General features: G+C 63.1%; 1 protein-coding gene across 2 annotated transcripts in view; it reads left to right on the top strand.

Moving 5' to 3' along the window:
* The first annotated feature begins 363 nt into the window (after positions 1-363).
* SDK2 (sidekick cell adhesion molecule 2) overlaps positions 364-23,220 on the top strand; it is a 49,949-nt gene continuing 27,092 nt past the window's right edge. Inside the window, exons 1-2 of one of the 2 annotated variants that reach the window (XM_054645121.2) lie at positions 364-1,101; positions 19,368-19,527. In XM_054645121.2, coding sequence (XP_054501096.2) covers positions 1,023-1,101; positions 19,368-19,527 — 239 coding nt within the window. In that variant the 5' untranslated portion in view covers positions 364-1,022. Of the gene's footprint in view, positions 1,102-19,367; positions 19,528-22,349; positions 22,382-23,220 lie in introns of those variants that run through there. The other variant, XM_077188269.1, reaches the window with a different exon arrangement.

Here is a 23,220-nt window from a genome sequence, read left to right as displayed (position 1 = left end):
AAAGGTTTTGTTGTTTTTTTTTGGGGTTTGTTTTTGAGAACCTTGAAACGTTTGCTCCGGTAATCCTGTGTCATTGAGTTCTGCCTTAGAGCTCCCTGAGGGATGAGCTGTGTCCCCTTCGCAGGGGTCGGGTGCAGATGCTCTGCGTGCTGTCGGAGGGACTGGGGCAGCGAGGGGCGGGTTAGGGTGGGAGCTGCAGACAGCAGCCGCTGTTTCCACAGCGGGGGCACCGGGAGCGGAGGGGGGGGACCCGCCCGCTCCGCACGAACCGGGGGCGGCCGGTGGGGACGCGCCCGCTCCCTCCGCGGCCGCTGGGTAGCGCTCGGGGCCGCGCCGTCTCCCCGCCTCCCCGGCTCGGGCTGCCCCCGGCTCCGCCGAGCCCCGCCGCCGCCGCTCACTCCGCCGCCGCACAGCGCAGGAGGAGCAGCAGCGGCCGGAGCGCCGAGAGGGATCGGCGCGGCGCCGCCAGCCCGCCCGCCGCGCACCGCCGGCGGCTCCGAGCGGGACCCCGCGCCGCCGCCCGCCGCCGCCGCACTTTCCCCCGTTCCCCGCCAGGGACGAATCCTCTCTCTGTCGCCCGGAGCCGCCTAGGAGGGGATGTCCCTCGGCAAGAGCTGAGCGCTGGGGAGGGGCCGCCCCCCGCCCCCAAACTTTTCGCTCGGCCCCGGAGCGGCGGGGACCCGGCCCCCATGGAGCCCGGGCGGGCAGGAGGGGCCGGGGGCGCGGCGCCCTGCGCTTCCCGTCCCCTTCCCTGACGCGGGGCGCAGCGCTCGGGGAGGGGCTCGGCTGCCGGCTCCGCTCCGGATTTGGTGGTCCCGGCTCCGCACGTCCCTGGGGAAGCCGCCGATGGTGGGGAGCTGCCCGCGGACCGCCCCCAGCCCCACGAGGAGCCCTTCGCCCCGGCGCCTTCGCCTCCCCCCCTGAGCAGCGCTGCTGCGGGGATCCCTGCGCCGGAGCCGCCCGGATTATAAAGTCGGGGAAGTTCTCCCCCCGCAACCCCCCCAGCTTGTCTCGGCAGAGCCATGGCCCGGCTCCGGAGCTGGGGGCTGCTCTGCTTCGCCGTGCTCGCCCTGCCCGGCCCCCCAGGAGCCGGCGCCCAAGGTAAGGGGATGCGGAGGGCGGCGGGAGACTGGGGGACCCCGCGCTGCACCCCTCAACCGAGCCTATTGCCAGCCCGCGCTGGGAGATCGGTGCGCCAGCCGGGGGATGGGAGCGAGGCGGCTCCGGAGCTCCTACCGGGGGAAGAGCGGCATCCGTGATATTCGCGAAGCCTCCCCGGAGCCAGCACTCGGGGCCCGCCGGTGCCGGGTGCAGCGCGGTGACCGTGGTGGCTCAGGGGGACGAGCAGCATGGCTCTGCTCTGCCTCCCCCTTGCCCATAACTGCCCTCAGGATGGGGATGGGGCGAACGTGTTGCTCTGAGCATGAGGCAGAGTCTGTGCTGGATCACCTTCGGGAGAGTGGGCAACCCCGAGGGGTGAGCATCGCCCATACCCCCCACCCTGCCCCAAGGGTACCCCCGTTGTAGCACAAACCCCGGGCTGCGAGGCTGGGGGATTCCCAGGGAGCAGCTCATACCCTGTTGTTGGTCCTGTCGACTTCCAGCCGCTGGTACAAACTGGCAGGGGCTGGGGGGGGTCTGCACCCCCGAGACCCCCCTGTGGGTGCCTGGGGCTCCCACTGCACCCCAACAACCCCTGGGGGCTGCAGGGCAGGGTGAGCCCCTCTCTGCTGCTCTCCCTTTGGGCTCGGGCACAGCACAGGCTGCTTCCAGCTGCTCCGCTAGCCCACAGGGATATAAAAATAGTTCGTGGCCCTTCGGGGCGCAGCTGGGGTTCAGAGGGGCCGGGGGGACGCTGTGGTCCCCTCCCCTGCAGGCCCAGAGAGGAGGCTCCCGGCTGGCAGGGCTGCGGCGTGGCTGCCTCTGTCCCTGCGCTTGGGCTGAGCAGATCCAGACGGGAAATGGGGGGGCACAGCAGAGCGCAGCGCCGGGGGTCCTCACCCACGACATTTCTTGCCCTTGCTTGTGGCAGCGAGTGGAGCCTGGAGTCCCTGAGCGCTCCCGTGCTCCCGCTTCCCCTGAGCCTCCCCCAGCACTGCTATAATTTCTCAGTAATTAAGTTCAGAACATAACATCTAAAGCGGCAGTATATTATCCGGGCAGGCCCTGTGTGGGGAGCTCTGAAGGTCTCTTTGATTGATTCACTCCCTTGCCGAGTTTCTCTTCTCCTGCCTGGCGTCTCCGGCTGCCGGCTCCCCTGCGATCCGTTTGTTCCGTGCCCGCGGGACGGGCTCCTGGGGTCACCCACCCTCCTTCCATTGATCCGTGGGGCTGTGGGCTGGGAGATGTGGGGCTGCCCGTGCCCCAGCGCTCTGGAGGGGTGGGCGAGGGGCTTCTTTCTGCTCTCCTGGTGCAGGAGCTGAGCTTGGCGGCTCTGGCTCTCTGCGGCGCGTGTCACATCCTCGCGGACGCTGTGACATTGCTCGGTGCCCGGCGTGGCAGCGGCCACCAGCGAGCTGGGCGTGCTGGAGGGATCATTCCCAACGCCTGGCACGTGCCCGCCTCCCCTGCCGCGGGTGGCACTGGGGACACGCCAGCAGGGTCACCTCCCGCCCGCCGTGCCCGTGGGGTGCTGGCGCTCTCCGCTGGCACGAACAGGGAGCAGGGCGGTGGAGCTGGGAGCAGCCCGGCACAGGGCTCCTCCAGGCTCTGCTCTGTCCCACTGCGGTGGGGCAGGCAGGGCTGGCAGTGAGGGCCAGCAGAGCTTTGTGCCAGGGCTATTGATTCTGGCAGCCGAGGAAAACGGGATCAATCGGGGAGGGAAGGAGGAGGCGATGGAGCGAGACCTCCCCGGCCGGGGCGCAGGGGCTGCCCGGGCACGGGGTGAGGCACTTCCATACCTGTGCTTGCTTAAAAAAGGCCCCTTGCTGCCCGTGAGAGACAGGATGGAAGTTTAATTACAGCCCGTCTGTGCTGTGTAATTATTAATTACCCGTGGCAAAAAATAACTTATTGATTAGGGGCCTGGCGCTAATTACCCGGAGCCCAGTGCGGAGCTGGGGGAAGGCTCAGCCGGCAGCGCTGCCCGGGCTGGAGCTGTCGCAGTGCGACCTGTGCTGGGCCTGGGGGCTGTGCCAGGCCTGGGGGCACCCCACCATCACCCCTTGGGCTGATGGACAAGGCAATAAAGGGATCCCCAAGAGCTGGGGGGAGCCTGGGGGTCCCCAGCCCGCTCCTGCTCACTCTCTGTGAGATGCAGTTTCCCCACAGCCAGTGCTGGGGGCACAGCCCGGGACCCCCCGTGTGGGCACAGCACCTCTAATGGGATTGAGGAGGCTGTGGCCAGTCCCTGGAGGGATTTGGGCAGCTTAAGGTTCCAGACGGGATTTGGGGCAGGGGCCTGCCATGGGCAGCTTCCACCAAAGAGGCTTATTAGAGGTGGCAGCAGGGGAGTTCCAGCATCTTCTGTCCCCGTGTGTGGAGCCTGGGCACGTCTGCATGCACGGTGCCCTGTGGGGCTGGGCAGGAGGGGGGCAAGGACGAGCCCCTGCTCTTGCTGGGGATGTGATGCTGGTGTTCACACCAGGACTTTGGTGATGGGAGCTGCTGGTTCCTCTGTGCCAGTGGCATCAGGGCAGGAGGGGATGGCCCTGGCTCTCCTGTCCCTGCCAGCACTGCCACATTCGCTGGTGGCCTCGTGCAAGGCACCAGCTCTCGGGAAGGAGAGTGGCTTTTAGGGGAGAGGAAGGGAAGATTAAAATTTGATGCTGCTTGGGAAGCCATTAGTGCCTGGGCACAGCAATGATGAAATTTTGATGACCTGATCACCGCGAGGGAGGGGGATACGGTCCTGTCCCAGGCAGGCGGTGTCACTGTGCCTGTCACTGCGCTGCTCCCCAAAGCTTTGGGGAGCCAGCTGAGGAGGAGAACAGGCAGGATGAGAGCTGGGATGGAAATGGGAGCTCGTTCCCACCTCCAGCTGCGGCACTGGTGGGCAGGGAGAGCCGGCAGTGGCTGAGCAGCTCCTGCCCCGGTGCCATCCGGGGACCAGGGTGAGTGACAGCGTCAAGTGCTGCTCGTCCCTCGGTGACGGGGACAGGGCTGAGGTGGCATTTCCGCTCAGCAGGAGCACAGGCAGGAGCTCGAGGAGAGCAGCAAGGAGGGAGCAGGCGGATCCTTGGCTGCTTGAGTACCTGGGAAAGCGCCGATAATTAAACCGCGAGGAGGGAGGCTGCAACGAGGGGTCACCCTGCCTCTGCCACTCCACGAGCCGTGTCCTTGTCCCCAGCCTCTGCCTGTGGCTGGTTCCTGCCTGGGGATGAGCCCCAGCCATGCTCACATCACTGTAGGCCCTACACCAACTGGTCTGGGGTGTGTTGGTTGCAGCAGCAGCACAGGCAGTGCCCGGGGTGAAATGGCCCCGTGGGGCAGCACCATGTGGGAGCAGAACCCGCTGGGTGGGTGGGTGGTGGAGGGTGCCCTCCCCTCTGAGCCCTCGTTACTGCCCCGAGCTCGTTAACGAGTGGCTGGCGTGTGGCGGGGTGAGAAACGGCCGGGGAGAAATCTGCTGCTGTCAGTGGTGATGTGATTGTGCTAACGAAGGGAGAGCTGAGCCCCCGCCGTGCCAGGGCTGGTGGCTCCACTGGTGCCTCCTGGCACTGGGCCTTGGACTTCCAAAGCAGCCGAGGGGATCCAGGAGCCCCGAGGGGCTGGGATGGCTCAGGGTGGGGGGCACTGGGGTGTCCTGGGAGCTTCTCTGCCAGTGCAGTGGAGGATGGCACGGAGCTGCTGGGAAGGCCGTGGTGCCAGCATCACTCAGGTGTGGTGGTGATGCCAGGGACCACCCTCACCCCCACGGCTGCTGCTTTGAGTTGGGGTTCCCCCATCCATGGGGGTGCATCCAGCCTCAGGATGTGTTCCTATCACTCTGCCCAGCCAGCAGGCAGGAATGTGCTGGCAGCAGCTCCCTGCTGTGCTGGCCATGCTTGGCATCCCTCCCACCCTCCCTGGCATCCCTGACACCCCCCTTGGCATCCCTCACACTCCCTTGGCATCCCTCCCACCCTCCTTGGCATCCCTCACACCCTGGGCATGCTGGTGATGCCACAGGCGTGGGCACTGCCCTCAGCACCCTCCGTGGGTTTGGGGACCAGCTCTTGGGGGTTCATTTCCCAGTTTTGGGCGTTCATTTCCCAGTTTTGGGCATTCATTTCCCAGCTTTGGGGGTGTGCCCTGCACCCCTCTCCCAGGGCTGCCTCGCCTCTCCCCAGCCCGAGTCCCAGCACCTGCCTGTGCCCCGGGCAGGCAGTGCCCCCTTGGCGGCCCCTGCCCCACCCTCCCCTCGCCCCCAGCCCCCCCAGCCCCGGGGGTGCAGGAATGCCTGCCTGGAAAGCCATGCCGGGCTCGGGTTGCCTGGGAACTGGGAAACCTGATCCCTGGGAACGGGGGCCGAGGGCAGGGGACATTCCCGGGCTGCAGCTGGTCCTCCCCGGCCCCCTTTGTCTCTCGGCTCTGATGGGGCCCCCAGGAATGGAGACTTGGGGTTGGGGGCTCTTGGCTCGAGCAGGGCCACGCCTGGGGACACTGGGGACGATCTGAGGTGTCACCTCCCCATGTGGATCAGTGTCACCACCACGGGCTGGGCAAGGGGACCAGGGCCAGGTTGGACGGGGCTTGGAGGAACCTCAAGGTGTCCCTGCCCATGGCAGGGGTGGGACAAGAAGAGCTTTAAGCCCCTTCCAAGCCATTCCATGACTCTCTGAAGGCCCCAGGAGCAGCTGCTGCCCGTGCCAGCAGCTGGGCATCCCGGCTGGCCACAGGGAGGGCACGGTGGCCATTCCAGGAATGCTGGGCTCCCCTGTGCTGCAGCCACTCTCCCTCCCTGCCAGCCCTCATTGTCCCCACCGCCCGCCCTGACATTCCAGGAGCTTCCCTCCAGCCTGGGCGGTGCAGGGAAACTGAGGCACAGGGCAGGGGTGGTGGTGGGGACAATGGGGCTGGCTGGTGTCCTGCAGCCTGGTGGCACTGGCTGCAGCAGGAAGGGGACTTGGGCACACGTGAGCTGCTCCTTTGGCTCCCATCCCTCCCTCCCTGTCCATGAGGAAGCCCCGGGTGCAGGGAAGCCTTGATGACTTTGACCATTAGCAGAAGAAGCCACTGAGCTAATTTTAGCCCTGGTAGCTAATTGCTTTCTGCACTGCTGGGTGAGCCCACAACCTGCCAGTCCTCAGCTGTAACCTTGAGCCCTCCCAGCTCCGTGGCCCTGCCAGGGCTGGGAGAGGGATGGGGATTCTTCTGTGGGCCCTGCAGGGGTTTCTCTGGGACATTGGGGTCTCCAAAGCTGGGAGGGGATGGGGATTCTTCTGTGGGCCCCGGAGGGGTTTCTCTGGGACATTGGGGTCTCCAAAGCTGGGAGGGGTTGGGGGTCTGGCAGGTCCTGCTGCCTGTAGCTTGGAGCAGTGTCCCTTGTGCCTTGTGTGGAACAGGGACATGGATGTGACAGGACTCTGGCTGTCAGGGGTGGCTGTGAGGTGTGGAGCCCCAGGGGTGGGACTCCTTCAGCTTGTTGAAGGGAAATGCTGGGTTTGGACCCCCTTAAGTGGGAATTGCTGGATCCAGAGGGCATTTCCCCAGGGACACACGTGCTCCCTGTTCCTGGCCTGGGGCACCTGTCCCTCTGTCCCCATCCTGCAGGGCCACCTCCAGCTCTTTGACTGCAACCTGGGGCACGGGCTGGGCTGGGCTGGGGGTTTGTGGGGACATTTGTGCTCCTTCCAGGAGCCCGTGTCCCCTGCAGGGAGAAACCGAGCACTGGGTGATCCCAGGGGTCTCTGCAGGGTGGGACGCTCGGTGCTTCCCCTCCTCCTCCTCTTCCTCCCTGCCTGGGCTTATCAGGGGTCAGGCTCAGAGCTCGGAGGGAGGTGATGGGTCCTGCATGGATCTGGCAGAGCGTGAAGGACTGGCTGGGCATGGAGCAGGACCTGGGCACGATGCCAGCTGGGCCCAGCGTGGGGCTGGGACGGATGGATGGATGGATGGATGGATGGATGGATGGATGGATGGATGGATGGAGGGATGGATGGATGGACGGACGGATGGAGGGATGGAGGGATGGATGGACGGACGGATGGAGGGATGGATGGAGGGGGCTGGGACCGGCGGGCACAATAGCTCTGGTTTCAGCACCCCGCCCCCTGCATGCCTGACAAACAGCTGATGGCCGTGCCGGGGATGAAATGGGATTAGCTGCTGCTTGCACAGGGAGCGAGCGCGTCCTGCCGAGCCGGACAATGCTCCCGCTGTGCCCCACCACAGCCCTGCCCCGGGCTCGGCGCTCTCCGTGCCCTGACTGTCCCGGGGGGGCCCTTCCGACCCTCCCGAGCTCCAGCACAGGTCCCGAGGGTGCTGGAGCCGCTTCCAGCAGCTCCCAGGGGAGCTGTTGGGGTGGCCGGAGCTCAGAGCTGTCCCGCTCCAGCGGGCACCCGGAGCCCCGCAGTGCGAGGGGGAAGCGAACCGCATGGCACGAAGGGCACGAAGGGCTTTGGCAGGGTGGGCACCCCTGCCCCGGCCCCCCCGGTCGGGGCCGGGACCCGCGGGCTGTCCCGGGGTGCGGCCGCAGCTGCGGCGCTGCCGTGCTCGCTGGAGTGAGCTGATGTTTATTCTGATAATGAGTTCTCAATGCATTCGCAAACTAATAAAATCAACTCATTAGGGTGGGAGGTTTCACTCCGAGCTCTGCCGCCGTCGGGAGAGCCCTCCCCGCCGGCTGCGCACCTGGAAGCGCTCGGCACCCGGCCCCGGCGGGGAGGGAGAGGATGGGTGCCTTCATCGCCTCCTTGTCTCGGTTTTCCTGGCGGTGGAAGCGAGCGGCGTGCGGGGAGCAGGGCACGGAGCTGCCGGAGCCCTTCCCCGGGGGACTCTCGCTCGCTTGGCTTCTCCCCATAAGCTTCACGTCAGGCTGGAATCGCTGGCTCCGGCTGGAAAAGCCCCTCTGGCTGGGAGAGCCACAAGTGTGTGAATAAATGCCATGAACCAGGGTTTGCTGCGCTGCCCTGGAAATTCAGGGCTGTCCGTGGGGGGATGCCAGGCTGTCTGTGCTTCCCCCACCCCGCCAACAGGGCTGGCTGGGAAGGAAAAGCTTTGGAATAAAAAAAAAAAAAAGCAGCTTTTCCAAGGAAAACTCATGTCCGCCGTCATGCTACAGCTATTTCTGTTTCAAGTGAGCAGCGCAACGACTAATTAATACTTAGGCAAAAGGATGTCTGGGCAACTCCCCAGTAAATGGGCGAGTGCCCGGGGCCCGCTGGCTCGGGGCCGTGCTGCAGGGAGGAGGACTCCGGCCTCCAGAGCCTTCATCCTGCCTGGCACGGGCAGGGGGGGCTGGCAGAGCCTCTTCCATCCCGCGGGGCTGGAAAAGGGATGGAGAGAAGCGACTCCATTGCGTCAGTGCCCTGGGAAGGGCTGAGCGGGGCTTTTCTTGTGGTTTCTCTCCTCTGTTTTTCTTCCCCTGCCGTTTTTTGGGTTGGGCCTCGTTGGGATTCTCGGGGCCAGGCTGGGAAGCAGCTGCTGTGTGTCTGTCTGTCTGTGTGTCTGTCTGCTGAGCATCCTGCGGGGCTGGGCTGGGGTGGGACATGGCTGTCCCTGGCAGGAGGGACATCTCAGGTGCTGCTGTGGCTCTGGCAGGGCAGGCCTGTGGTGGCTCTGCTTTCCCAGCCCTTCATGGCCGCAGGGCTGTGGTGTCTGCCCTTCCAGGAATTCCTCGAGGATGCGCTCAGCGTGTTCCATGGGGCCAAACCCAGCCCCGGGCTTGTGTGTCACTCCTTGGGGTGGGTGGCACTGGGGACAGTGTCCGGCTTCTTGGGACCTCTGCCTCATTTGGCAGCTGCGTGTGGAGCTGTTCCTGCCAAATCCATGTGGGGAAACTCCGGCTCGGCTGGGAATGGCTGGAAGGGCTGGGAATGGCTGGGAATGGCTGGGAAGGGCTGGGAAGGGCTGAAGTGCAGGACAGGGGATGCACTTTGATCCCTCTCGTGCCCCGGGCCCGTCCGGCCGCTGCCTGCTGGGGGGGTCTGGCGGTGATGTCCGTCCATCCTTCCCTTCCTCTGCGCTTTGGAGCCTCTCCCGGGAGGATCAGCCGCAGGATCCGGCCCCTCTAATAGCGTTGAGTCACTCTCCGGGTGTCCGTGACTCACAGCAGTGACCCAGATACGGCGGAGCTGCGGAATCGCGGGCTCCGGAGCGTTTCTGCCGTCCCAAGGAGTTGGCTGGGGAAGGAGTTTAGTCCGGAGCCTCGTTCAACATCCCCAGCTGGGGATCGGGCTCAGCAGAACAATGTCTGTCCGTGCCACCAGCAGCAGGGCAGCCCTGGGGGTGTCCCCAGGTCTGGGGGGCTCCTGTCCCTTGTCCCCTCTGGGCTGGATGTGGCTCCTGCCCCTTGTCCCTTCTTGGCTGGATGTGGCTCCTGTCCCTTGTCCCCTCTGGGCTGGATGTGGCTCCTGTCCCTTGTCCCCTCTGGGCTGGATGTGGCTCCTGTCCTTTGTCCCCCCTGGGCTGGATGTGGCTCCTGTCCCTTGTCCCCTCTGGGCTGGGTGTGGCTCCTGTCCCTTGTCCCTTCCAGCTCCTGGCAGCTCCCCGGGTTTGGTTTGGAGTTCGGTGCCCTGGGGCCAGGTTGGGATCGCACTCCGGCTCCGCGGGGGCTGCCCGGTGCCTCGGAGCACAAAGCTCCTCTTGTGCCCCCCCGGGCTCGGGGCTGGGCAGGCACAAGGCGGCCGTGTGTGTGTTTGTGTGTGTTTGTGTGTGTTTGTGTGCGTTTGTGTTTGTCTGTGACTGTTTGGGGTTTCCCGGGAGGGAAATGTTGGTTTTTCCAGCGGCAGGGATGGGCAGCACACAGCCCCGCTCTGTTCCCAGCCAAGGGGGTGAATAAATCCCTGTTTCCCGGCCAGGGCTGATGTTTCTCCGTTGGCTCGGGGAGCGTTTCAAGCCTTACCTTACCCACGTTGTCACCTGGCTGTGTCCCCAGTGCCACAGGGGGGCTGTCCCGGGCTGTGGTCCATGGGAAGCCTGAGGGGATGATGCTGGCACGGCCCTGGCTCTGCTGCAGCGGGCGGAGGAGGGTTTGTCACCAGCTTTGGGACCTCTGATGTCACCAGCTTTGGGACCCTGATGGCTGGGGATGCGGCCTGGGAGCTGCTGAGCTGTTGGGGAAAGGATTGCCGGGATGAGACTGCAGGGGAAGGGGATTCATCTCCAGCACCAGGAGATTCTGAGCCTTTTCCCAGCCCCCTGGTCCTTGGGGAGCTGGGCTGCCCCCTCCCCACGTCCCCCATCCCTGGAGAGGCTCACCTGGGCATGGTGAGGCTGCCCGTGGCCCCCTGAGCCCGCCAAGAGCCCCGGCTGTGGAAGAAGAGCTTGTTATGGAGCCATCCTGCTTTTAATTAACAAATTAAAATCCTAGTTAACAATCCAGCCCCAGGGCTGTTGGAGGCAGGGAGAAACCGGAGCGTTTGTTATGGAAACAGCAGTTAATTAACAAATAAATAAATAAGTATGGGCCTGGAGACAGATGTGGGAGGAGGAAGGGGAGATGGCAGCGTGGCTGGGGTGTCCCAGTGGCCTGGCCTGGTGGGATGCAGGGAGAGAGGAGGATATCCATCCGTTCATCTGTCCGTCCATCCGTCCATCCGTCCATCTGTCTGTCCATCCATCCATCCATCCATCCATCCATCCATCCATCCATCTGTCCGTCCATCCATCCATCTGTCCGTCCATCCATCCATCCATCCATCCATCCATCCATCCATCCATCCATCCATCATCCATCCATTCATCTGTCCGTCCATCCATCCATCCATGATCCATCTGTCCATCCATCCATCCATCATCCATCCATCCATGATCCATCCGTCCATCCATCCATCCATCCATCCATCCATCCATCATCCATCATCCATCCATCATCCATCCATCCCTCCATCCATCATCCATCATCCATCCATCATCCATCCATCCATCCATCCATCCATCCATCCATCCATCCATCCATCATCCATCCATCATCCATCCATCCATCCATCCATCCATCCATCCATCCATCCATTCATCTGTCTGTCCATCCATCCATCCATCCATCCATCCATGGGGCTGCCATGCTCTGGGTAGGCATTCAGAGCCACTGAGTGCAGGTGGCTCTTGATGGCAGTGCCAGCACAGATCTGGCCACATTCCACTTGCCAGGGCCACCTTGGCTGGGCTCCTGGTCTCTGCCTGGGCTTTTCCTGAGCACTGCCAGCTCCAGGAATCACCGCCACAGCCTCCACCCCCACCCTGAGCAGGAATGCCAGGACAGATCTCCAGCAGAGATGGATGAGGTGTGACACCTGCAGCCCGCAGGTGACACCAGTGCCACGCTGGGGACCGCAGGAGGAGGGGACAGCACTGAGGGGCATCGCTCAGGGGCCGCTCTGCATCACCAAGCAGGGATAGTGGTCACCATTGGTGCCACCTGTGCCCCAGGACAGGGCTGTGGGGAGGATCTGGGGGGTGCTGGCTGCTGCCAGGGAGGGGGTGCTGAGGCCGTGGCCTCCCTGGCTGTGCCCTGCAGTGGTCAGTTTGGATTAGCCACAGGGCTGTCACCCACAGGAATGTCACCCACAGGGCTGTCACCCACAGGGATGTCACCCAGAGCCTCGGGCGGTGGCTGCTGCCAGCAGGGATTGTCACCAGGGGTGGCTGCTGGGTGCTGAAGGGTTTGGGGTCACTGTGCTGCTCCCCCAGGCGCTGTGGGGTCACCTGGAGGTCTCAGTGCCAGTGCCACGGGATGTGGGATGTGACCCAGTGTCACAGACTGTGGGATGTGACCCAGTGCCACAGACAGGGCTGGCCGTGGGATGTGAACCCAGTGCCACGGGCAGGGCTGGCCGTGGTGACCAAAGTGGGGATGTGACCCCAGTGCCTGGGTGAGGACGTGGGTGGCTGTGGGATGTCACCATGGGGACATGACCCCTCTGCCAGCCCACAGTGGGGCCCTGAGGGGTTTTTGTGGGGTGAGGAGGGGGCAGAGCCCACGTCCCTCTGGCAGCTTCACCTTCCCAGAGGCTTAGGGGACAGAAATCAGTTTAAGCTGCAGCTCTGCAAATCCTGCGGTGTCACACGGGCGGGAGCCGTGCTCTGCTGAGCAGCTCCTCCAGGTTTGCCTTTGCTCAGCCTCCCCCTTAATCCAGTTACCACACCTCTGCAATCGGCTTAGGGCATGTAGGGAACCCCAAATCCCCTCTGAGGGAGCGCAGGGAGCAGCCCAGCAGTGCTGGAGCTCTGGGCTCAGCCCAGCTCCTCTCTGGGGTGGTGAGCCCAGCTCCAGCTCCCTCCTCTGCCAGCCCTCCTGGGGTCACGGGCACACATCCCTGCACCCTTTATGGGAGGTGTTCCCACATCCCCAGAGCTCCCCATCACCCAAAAATCCTTTTTCCCGTGTCAGGAGGTGCCAAAGCAGCTGCACAAGTACACAGGGGGGGCTGGATGGAGAGGAGCTGCCCATCTCCAGCTGGGCAGGAGCTGTGACCTGAGCCAGGGGACAGCGTGCCCAGGGCCAGCAGCCCCTGGTGCTGCCCGTGCCCCTTCCCCAGGGCAGAGCAGCAGCTCCCAGAGCTGTGAGCAGCTCAGAGAGGCACCAGAGCAAGGGCAGATGTGTTCCAGCAGCAGGGTCACCACAGGGCACTGGGTGCCAGCCTTGGAGCCTCTCAGCTCTTCCCCGAGCCCCCCGTGCCCCTCTCAGCCCACTGAGAGGCAGGGATCAGAAGGAAAATCACCTCCAGAGCTGTTTTCCACACTGCAAAGGACAGGGCTGGAGCAGCAGCCCCAGGAGCTGCAGGACACCACATCCAGGTCCCCCTCTGTCCCTGCTCTCTGGGAATTCTGTGGGGTCGGGGATTCGGAACCTGGGGATGGGTGGGGAGGAGGAAAACCTGGTGGGACAGGGATGGGGGAATGGCAGCATGATGCTCTCCAATGTTCTGTGGGGAGCAGAGCACCGTGAGCTCACCAGCCCAGGAGCTGACCCCCCTCCAAAAGCTGCGCCCTGTCCCCACCACCTCCCAGCCCCGTCCCCGGCAGCAGAACTCCCCGGCACGGCTCTCCCGCCGCCTCGGAAGCGCCGAACCCCCTCCTAAATAATTCAGGCAGCCGAGTGCCGTCCGCAGGGGCTGCGGATAAACGCGGTAAATGGCTGAGAAATGGAGCGTGTCCTCCGGGAGCCACCTCCGCGCAGGGTGGCCGGGCCCCCTCTCCTCCCTCCCGGCCCAGGTGGAGGCTCCGAGCCCGCCCAGGTGCCCGAGCCAGGGAGGAGGGGATGGAGCCGGGCTGCCGAGGCCACTGGAGCATCGGGAATTGCATTTCATGGCTGGGCAGGCTGGGATACCCACCCGGCCCCGCGCTCCGAGAGGAGATAAGATTTGATTAAGAAGGCTGCTATTAATTTATGGCAAGTACACTCACGGCAGTGGAGAGGTTGCTTTTAATTAATAGCCAGAAGGAGAGTTTTAAAGCTCTTGGTCTCAGTGGGGGGAGAAAGGAGGGAGGGGAAAGCAGGGAAGGAAGGGAACAAAGTAAGTTGGGAGGATTTAATGGTCACATCTGCAATTATAAGTCTTTTTCTTAGTAAAAAGGGCAAAAAAAGCCACATCAAAAGCCACGCCGTGGGTGGGAGCGTGTGGGACAGGCGGGCTGGTCCCTGGGGATGGGATGGGATGGGTGGGACTGTGGCAGGTGCCTTTGGCACCGCTGCATCCCAGCCTGGGGGGACAGCAGGGGACAGCTGGGTGTCCCTGTGGCTCTGCTGGGCTCAGCACCGAGGGTCAGCGCTGGGAGGGATCTCTTGGAAGAAATTATTTATTGTGAGAGTGCCCAGAGCAGCTGTGGCTGCCCCTGGATCCCTGGCAGTGCCCAAGGCCAGGCTGGACAGGGCTTGGAGCAGCCTGGGATGGTGGAAGGTGTCCCTGCCATGGCAGGGGTGGCACTGGATGGATTCTAAGCACTTCCCCAACCCAAATCCCTCTGGCAATGGGTGACTCTGTGATTTGGGCTGTGGTGGTGCTGGGATGAGGAGGATGGAGCCGTGTGCCCTGCTGGGATCCCCTCGGAGGCTGCAGCTCAGGCTGCCCTGCCCCTGCCCGGGTGTTGGGAGGAGGGCGAGCAGGGCTCAGCTAAGGTTCCCAAACCTCGCTGACTCATTCTTGGCTTCATCCTTGGCTCCCCCAGCCTCAGCCCTGTCCCCTCAGTCCCTCCTGGCAGCACCGTCGCGCTCCGTGGCTCCCCAGGTGCCGGCGGCGCTCGGCATTTCAATTCCGTGTTTGCTTTTTATGAAGGGGCTGGAGCCGTGTCTCAGGAATACTAATGGCTCTGGCAGCGCTGGAGAGAGCCTCCAACCCCCCCTGCACTGCCACCACCACCAGGGACCCCGGGAGGTGTCACCAGGGGCACCGCGGGGGCCGTGCCCGGCCGTGGCGGTGGCTCCGTGCCCTCGGGGACACGAGGGCCATGGGATCCTCCTGGTGGCTTTACCAGCACCCCCTGACAAATTGATGCTTCCCGAGCTCATCTGGCACCTGACAAGCCAGGAATGGGCTGTAGCCAAGGGGTGGCTGCGTGGGCAGGGATTCACCTGTCCCCAGGGCCACCACATCCCTGTCACCCCTGGGATGGCCGTGAAGGATCCCTTGGGGCCACCTCTCCTTGTGCCACCTGAGGCTGTGACCCCCCCGGGGTGCTGGGGGTCACTCTGGCCCCCATGGGTGCTGTTTTTGGGGGGCTGTGGGTGATGCTCCCCCCTCCCCAGCCCCCCCAGCTGCGGCGGCGCCGAGGACCCGCGCGGCGAATATGTTCCACAAATGAATAATAAAAACAAAGGAAAATTACCCTCTTATTGAAACCCGTTTTATGAATAAAACAATTATTCTGGTAATTGAAAAAATGTGTCGTTAAATTAAATGCAGTGGTTCCTATTAAAATTTTAGTGGATTTCTTCTTCTCCTCTGTTTCTTTTTCCCCCCTTTTTTCCTTGCCTCCCTCCCTCCTGCCTCCGCTGGCGGCTAAAGGCTGGTAATTATAGCGGAGGGTTTCGCTTTCTCTTTATTGTTTTTTAATCTCTTCGTGCTGCGGAGCCAGCGAGAGCCTGATGCCGAGGAGATTTAGCTCCATCTCCCCGTGCTGGGGGGGCTGTGGTGGGAGCTGCTTGGTGCCAGTACCAGGTGGCTGTGCCACCACTCCTGGAGGGGTTGGCACCTTCTTTACTGGGCTGGCACCTTCCTTACTCGGCTGGCATCCTTCTTTATGGGTGGTGGTGCCCCGGGAAGGTTGGGGGGCCCTGGGAAGCTCCGTCTCCCCGTGCTGGGGGGCCATGGTGGGAGCTGCTTGGTGGCAGTGCCACCACTCATGGCACCTTCTTTACTGGGCTGGCATCCTCCTTTCCAGGCTGGCATCCTCATTTTTGGGTAGTGGTGCACTGGGAAGGATGGCGGGCTCTGGGAAGCTCCATCTCCCTGTGCTGGGGGGGTTCTGTGGTGGGGGATGCTTGGTGGCAGTGCCAGGTGGCTGTGCCACCACTCCTGGAGGGGTTGGCACCTTCTTTACTGGGCTGGCATCCTCCCTTCCAGGCTGGCATCCTCCTTTTTGGGTGATGATGCCCCAGGAAGAATGGGGGGCCCTGGGAAGCTGTGGGGGCAGCAGGGACATGGCTCTGTCCCCTCTCTGTGCCCCAGGCAGGGTGTGGGCAGTGCAGGGGACACTTCCAGGGCTGCATCCTGGTGGGACCAAAGAAGGGTTGTTGGGAAGGAGGAGGAGGATGGAGCTGTTTTCCCTGAGGCAGGTGCTGGTGCCTGGTGTTGGCTGGGCTCTGCTGGGTACCTGGAGCCTGCAGGTGAAGCTGGGCTGGCTCCAGGACATCCCCCAGGTCCTGCTGGGCATCAGCTCCGTTGGGATTCCTGGGTCGTGGTGATCAGCAGGAGCGGGCCGGTCACCTCGCTGTGGGTGGGACTGGATGTCACCCCAAGGGGGGCTGGCACAGACATGGGGACTGTGCTGTCCCCTGCGTGGTGGCACCAGGCAGGAGGGGACCCGGCTGTCCCACAGGCTTGGGGGGTGGCCAGGGGCGCCTGAGGGATTGGATCTCCTGCCCCCATCTCCTGGCCCTGAGAGGGACAGGAACAGGAGGGGGCTGCACCCCCCGTCCCCACCACCCCCTGCAGCAGCTGCCGGGCAGAGCCGAGCCCTTGGCAGCCCCTCCGGGACCCCTCCCGGCTGAAAGCTCCCGGTCCCTTCCCATCAGGAGGGATTTGGAGGCGGAGAGAGGGGAGCTTAGTGCCCGGCTTGCCCATTAGGGCCGGGAATTAGGATCCATTACGGCTCTTAGGGAGCCCTGCCCTACATCCCGGCTCCAAACCCCCCAGCCCTGATGTAACTAAAGCGCGAGGGCCAAGGCTGCGATCCCATTAGGCGGGATTAGTGCCGTGCCAGGGCCTGGCATTAAAGGCCTGGCATTAAATTGTCATCGGCAGGGGAGGGAGAGAGCCGGGCCTGTCCCTGTCCCTGTCCCTGTCCCTGCCCCTGTCCCTCTCCCCCTTCCCTTTGCCAGCCCAACCCCGAGGGCAGGATGGGGACAGAGGGGTTTGGTGGCGCCTGTCTTTGCGGAGGGGACACTGCTGGCGTGGCAGGGGCTGGCAGGGGGTGGCACAGGAGCAGCGCAGTGTCCCGTGCCGCCGGCAGATGTGCAGATGTTGCCGGAGACGCCCCTCGCTGCCGCCTGTGTTTGGAAAGTGATGAATTTCTGCACCAACTAATTAGCCTCTAATTAGCAAGCGGAGTGTAAACAGTCACAACAGATGGGGGAGAGGCGGAATGAGCAGTAATGACCCTTCCGTGTTGGGGGGGACGTGGCTGTCATCCACCGCCAACCCTCCCCCAGGGCCAGGGCAATGGCAGCCCCGGTCCGTGCCAGCTCCGTGGGGACACGGTGAGAGCTCCATGAGCCTGGATTTGGTGGTGCCAGGGCCTGCCAGGGGTGGTGGGAGAGTGCAGCTGTCCCCAGGGAGCAGAGCTGGGATGGCTGGTGCAGCTGGAGAGGGAAACTGAGGCTGGGGGGCTGCGGAAGGGGCTGGTGATGAGGGGAACGGCCCTGCTCAGCACTGGGGCTCCCCACTCTTGTCCCCTCCAAGAGCTGGTGTGGCACCCCCTGGGGACACCAGGAACACCTGGTCTTGTCCCTGGAGACCTGGAATTAAGGAGCCACCTTCCCCTCCCTGGATCCCTCCTCTCCTCCAGCCACCCCTGGCACTGGGTTGGGCTCCCAGGAGGATGAGGAGGATGAGGAGGATGAGGAAGATTCTACCCGAGCTCCGTGCCACCTTCACCCCTCACAGGGGACCCTCAGGACCCCCTCCCCACTGTTCCCTGCCGTGGCTGGGCTGGGTTTGCCTTTCTGGGGGCACGGCCGGGCCGGGGCCGGGGCGGCCGCTCCGCTGTGCCCTTGGCGGGCGGATCAGCACGGAACGATCCCATCCGTGCGGAATTAGGAGCCGCCTCTCCTCCTCTGCGCCGTTTTTCACCCCTTAATGCAGAACAGATGGCTCGGGCGCTTCAAAGCGTGATGAGCCTTAGCTGCTTAAAATCAAATTAGGATGGATGCAAGCGGCGGGCGGGCCCAGGGGAAGGTGCACCAGCAGCACCCTGATCCCAAACGCTTCCCAAATGCCTTCAGGACACCTCCCAGGGGCCTCCCAGGCGCTGGGTGCAGGGGGTGCACTGAGCACACCAAGTCTCAGTCCCACTGTGCCCTTGGAACGCTCAGCTGGGCACTGGCAGCACAGCCTGGTGGTCCTGAGGGATCAGAATTCCAGCACAGCCTGGTGGTCCTGAGGGGACCAGCATTCCCTGGGGACCAGAATTCCCTGGGGATCAGCATTCCCTGGGGACCAGCCCGTGGTGCCGTGCTTGGATGCTCCCTACAGCTGCATCGTGCCCAGTGGATGCCAGTCTGGTGCATGGCTCATTTACTGGTTTCATGCAGGAGGTGTTTGGATCCAGAGCTGCCATCTGGCTGTGCCACGTCCCCATCTGGGCACTGCCATAATCCCAAAGTCTCTGGGGTGGCGTGGGCGATGCCCCGGCCTTGCAGGTCAAGCTCTGCCGTGGTGTGGGGACATGTGGCCTGCACAGGTGGCACAGATCCTGCTCTGGGGGTTTCCTGTGAGCCCTGTGGCACCTCTGTCCCCACTCCTGGGCACCCTGAGGGTGGCAGGGCTGCCCTGAGCTCCCCGGGCCAGGGAACAGCATGGCCACGGGTCAGGCTCACAGCAGTGGTGCCAAACCCCACAGCCAGGGCACCAAGCTGCCCGTGGGCATCGCTCTGCCCCTGTGCCACCCAGGACATGCTGGGCTGCCATGCCCTGATGCCACAGTGCCTGGATCCATCCTGGATCCAAGGCAGGGACACCAGGAGGAGCGAGGGCTGCCCCTTCCAGCTGGTGCTGCTGAAGGTCAGAGAGGAAGATTAAATGAACGAGCCACAAGCTGCTCCTTCCCTTCCTAATGACCCGCCTGGCATCCAGCACCGCCGTGCCTGCCCTTTGCCAGGCAGGATGGTGTAAATCCCCATGGCATTTCCATGTGGGTGTGCAGGAGCTGGGAGCGAGGAAAGGGACCCCCAGTGCAGCTCTGGGGGTGTCTCTGGCTCCCACAAACTCCTGTCACACCCCCAGGGTGGTGGGCACTGCCTTGGTGCCGCTCACAGGGATCCGCGGCAGGAATTCAGCTCGAGCAGACAAGAAAGCAGAGCCCTACCCCAAAGAAAAAACCCAGAGCTGTGATTGAACGTGCACTTGAAAGCTGCTGGGGAATATGAATGTGCCTTTGAAGTAAAAGGGCTTCCATTTGTTAAGCAGAAAATGGAGCTGTGTGGTTCGATTTATAGTTTTACTTAGCAAATAAAACAGGAGAGGAGTAAGTGGTTGTGCCTCGCTCGGCTCGCAGCCCCTCCGCCCCTTCACCCCCCGAGTTAAAAGCTCCGAGATGCTACAAAGGGAGCTGGGAATAAAGCAAAGCAGCAGCTTAGATAAACCTGCAGCGGGCTGAGCCCTTGTGGATGGGCTGCTGGAATGGTTCAGGGGGGGACAAGGGACAGGAAAGGGGCTGGGGTGGGGAGGTGACAGCAGGGTGATGCCAAAGGAATCATGGAATGCTTTGGGCTGGGAAGGATTAAATAATTAAATTTAATAATTAAATTAAATAATTTTGCTCCATGCCCTGCCGGGGGCAGCAGTGCTGGGTGCTCCACGGGTCTGTGGGATGTGGGGCCCTGATCCCTCTCCCTCCTCTCCCCACAGACGATGTCTCCCCGTACTTCAAGACGGAGCCGGTGCGGAGCCAGGTGCACCTGGAGGGGAACCGGCTGGTGCTCACCTGCATGGCCGAGGGCAGCTGGCCCCTGGAGTTCAAGTGGCTGCACAACAGCCAGGAGCTCACCAAGTTCTCCCTGGAGTACAGGTGAGTCTGGAAAGGCCTCGGCAGGGGCTGCCCAGGGAGGTTTGGAGCGCCCATCCCTGGAGGAGAACTGGAGCTGGCACTCGGCTCTGGGCTGGGGACGAGGTGGGGATGGGGCACAGCTGGGACACGATGACCTTGGAGGTGTTTTCCAGCCTTGGTGACTCTGGATTCTGAGCGTTCCCGAGCATCCGTGGCAAATCCTGCCTGTCATGCTGGTCCCTGGCAGGTGCCAGTGCCAGGGCTGCCATCCTGGGAGGTGGCACAGAGGCAGCTCCTGGCAGCCCCGGAGCTGTGGCTCTGTTTGCAGAGCAAATGGGACTTTAAGCAGGTCAGCAGCGGGGAGGAGGTGTTTGCACAAGCAGATTAACACCTCAGCACTGGGCTGTGCATCACAGCCCCCAGGCCTCCCTGTGGGAGAGTGCCCAGCTCCAGCCCCCTGTGCCAACTGCTCCTGGCACGGAGAGACTCCGGCCCCTTGGAGACGGCCTTTAAATCAAGGCGGGCACCTCTGGCCGTCTCCTGTGAGTGTGTGTGTCATCCTCTCTGTTTTAATCAATAATTCAGGTTGAGACAAGCCGTTCCCCCTTCCCAGCATCGAATCCAAAGGCTTCGTGTTGCTGTAGCAACGCTGGGGCTGCTCTGGGATGCTGGGAAGGCACAGAGCGTGGCTGGGTGATGGCTGTGCCCTGCTGGGATCCTGCAGCCAGGGCCCTCCTTGGGGACTGTCCCCTCCTGAGCGTGGTGGCTGCAGCTCTGCAGTGCCCTGAGTCCCTGGCTGGGGGCCCTGTGGGACACCCTTGTCCCTTGTCATGGTGTGGAGGTTCAGGGACCTGTTGAGTCCCTCAGTTCCCTGTTGGGGATGCAGCTCTTTCCCAGGCAGGGGAAAGGAGTCAGGACCTGGATCCCGGGCCCTGCTCTGCCCTGGGAGTGAGCTGGGATGCCTGAGGGTCACCTCCAAACCCAGAACAGGCATTCTTGTGGTGTCACATTTTATTTAAATGGTACGTGGTGTCAAAATGTAACACCACACGTTCTGCCTCCTTTTCATGAGTTTCTCCTGGGTTTGATCTGTGCCTCAGTTGACCCTTCAGAAGGAAAGGACCCAGCAGTGGTGTCTGTGCTCCGAGATGCCAGGCAGCTCCACATCCCTGCATCCCTGCATTCCTGAAACCCTGCATCCCTGCATTCATGCATCCCTCCATTCCTTGCACCTTGCATCCCTGCATCCCTGCATCTCTGCATTTCTGAATCCCTGCATCCCTGCGTTCCTGCATCCCTGCATACCTTGCATCCCTGCGTTCCTGCATCCCTGCATACCTTGCATCCCTGCATCCCTGAGTTCCTGAATCCCTGCATCCCTGAGTTCCTGCACCCCTGCATCCCTCTACCCCTGCATCCCTCCATGCCTGCATTTCTGAATCCCTGTATCCCTGCATCCCTGCATTCCCACATCCCCTCATTCCTGCATCCCTCCATCTCTGGATCTCTGGAGCTCACTGCATCCCTGCATCCCTGAATCCATGCATTCCTGCATCTTCTGCATTTCTGAATCCCCTCATCCCCACATCCCCACATCCCCTCATCCCCACATCCCTGCATCCCTGCCTTCCTGCATTCCTGGATCCCCACATCCCTGAATCCCTGCATCTCTGCATCCCTGAATCCCCACATTCCTGCTCCAAGGTGCCTCCCCTCCCCTGGAGCCCCGAGCTCCAGCACTCAGGCAGAAAGGATTAAGGAAGGAAGCGAGAACCCAAGCAAACAAACACGTGGGGAAAACCCAAAACCCAAACAAACCCAGCTCAGCCAACGGAGCAGAGAAGGCACCGTGCAAATCCCAAATCCCTGCTGGGCTCCCCTGGACCCTGCCAGCATCCCTTGGCTCTGCCCGCGGCTCCGTGGGGATTTGGAGAGTGGAGACGAGGGCTTGGCTGTCGTGCCTGGCACTGGAGGCTGCTGGTGAGAAGGAGAAGGACCAAAATTAGTTATGATGGGCAGAAATTGAATTTTAATAGAGCTGTCGGTGGCGCGGAGCCAGCCCGCTCAGGCAGTGGGAAGGTTGTAATTAAAAGTTAACGAGTTTAGAAACAGAGTAATCCTTGGAGAGGGGAGGACTGGTGCTGATGGCCAGGGAGGCTCAGGGATGGTCTTGGCCATGTGGGGCTGAGGATGGCTCTGGGTTTGGGGTGCACCAGTCCCTCCCAGCTCGGTGCTGCTGTGTGTCCGTCAGTCCAGGGACAGGAGGACATTCCCAGAGTCTGGCTGTGCCCATGAGGAAGGGTTTGGAGAGGACACTGTGCTGTGGGGGCTGGCTGGGCTTGGTGGCATCACTCGTGGTCCCCAGCCAGCCTTGGTGGCATCAGCTCCCAGCTCCCAGCCAGGCTTAGTGGCTTCACCTCGTGTTTCCCAGCCAGGGCCATGTCTCCAAGCATTCCACCCTCATCATCCTCACTGCTGCTCCCCAGCCCCTCTCCTGAGCAGGGCATCCCTCCGGCCCCAGTGGCCTTTGTGCATTTCCAATTTGGGGGGCTGTGGGCAGGGGCTGGCTGTCCCCTCGTCCCCTTGGAGCCACCCTGCTCAGTGCTCAGGGTGGTTTGGAGGAGCTCAGGGTGGTCAGGGGAGCTCAGGGTGGTTTGGAGGAGCTCAGGGTGATTGGGGGAGCTCAGGGTGATTGGGGGAGCTCAGGGTGGTCAGGGGAGCTCAGGGTGGTCAGAGCAGCTCGGGGTGGTCGGGGGAGCTCAGCCACGTTTCCAGGGAAGGAGCCGCTCTCCCAGTTTGGCAGCGTTTCCATGGCGACCGCCCTTTCCTTCCCGCAGCGGTTCCGGAGCGGCTCCCGGCGTTCACCGAGGGCCAGGTGGGCACCGGGCCGGGTCTGCCCCGGCCCCGAGCCGGGCAGGGCAGCAGCGGTGCCTGTGCCTGGAGCTGATCCCTCGGGAGCATCCCCGGGAGCACTCGGCTCTCTGAGCATCCCGAGCCAACCTCGCTGAGGAGCCTCCTGAGGGATTCGGAGACGTGAGGGATTCCAAAAGGCCTGAGGAGCAGCCCGGGGCTGTGTGCTTGTGGAGCCATCCCCCCTGGGGGATTGGGCACCAGCCTGGCTCTGTGTGTGACCATGGGTTCACCCCCCGGAGCATCCCTGGGGATGGAACATCCCAGCTTGGATCCAGGAGCATGCAGAGCTGCTTCCCTCAGGAGGATGCTGGGGGATGGAGCAGGATGAGGGAGCCCCGAGGGACTGAGCAGCAGCCTGGGTCTGTGTCTGTGTGTGTGTGGAGCCATCCTCCCCTGGGAGCACCCCTGGGGCTTTGGGGGGCTCAGGGATCAGCCTGGCTCTGTGTGTGTGTCTGTGTGTCTGTCTGTGTGTGTGTGTGGAGCCGTCCTCCCCTGGGAGCATCCTGGGGGCTCAGGGATCAGCCTGGCTCTGTGTGTGTGTCTGTGTGTCTGTCTGTGCATGGAGCCATCCTCCCCTGGGAGCATCCTGGGGGCTCAGGGATCAGCCTGGCTCTGTGTGTGTGTCTGTGTGTCTGTCTGTGCATGGAGCCATCCTCCCCTGGGAGCATTCTCTGAGCTCAGGGATCAGCCTGGCTCTGTGTGTGTCTGTGTGTGGAGCTGTCCTCCCCTGGGAGCACCCCTGGGGCTGTGGGGGCTCAGGAATCACCTGGCTCAGTGTGTGCTCATGGATCTGTGTGTGAT

Source organism: Agelaius phoeniceus, chromosome 19 (genome assembly GCF_051311805.1).
Source record: "Agelaius phoeniceus isolate bAgePho1 chromosome 19, bAgePho1.hap1, whole genome shotgun sequence".
Classification (NCBI taxonomy): domain Eukaryota; kingdom Metazoa; phylum Chordata; class Aves; order Passeriformes; family Icteridae; genus Agelaius; species Agelaius phoeniceus.
Note: the sequence above shows the minus strand (reverse complement) of the source record. Positions and strands in the feature narration are given on the sequence as shown.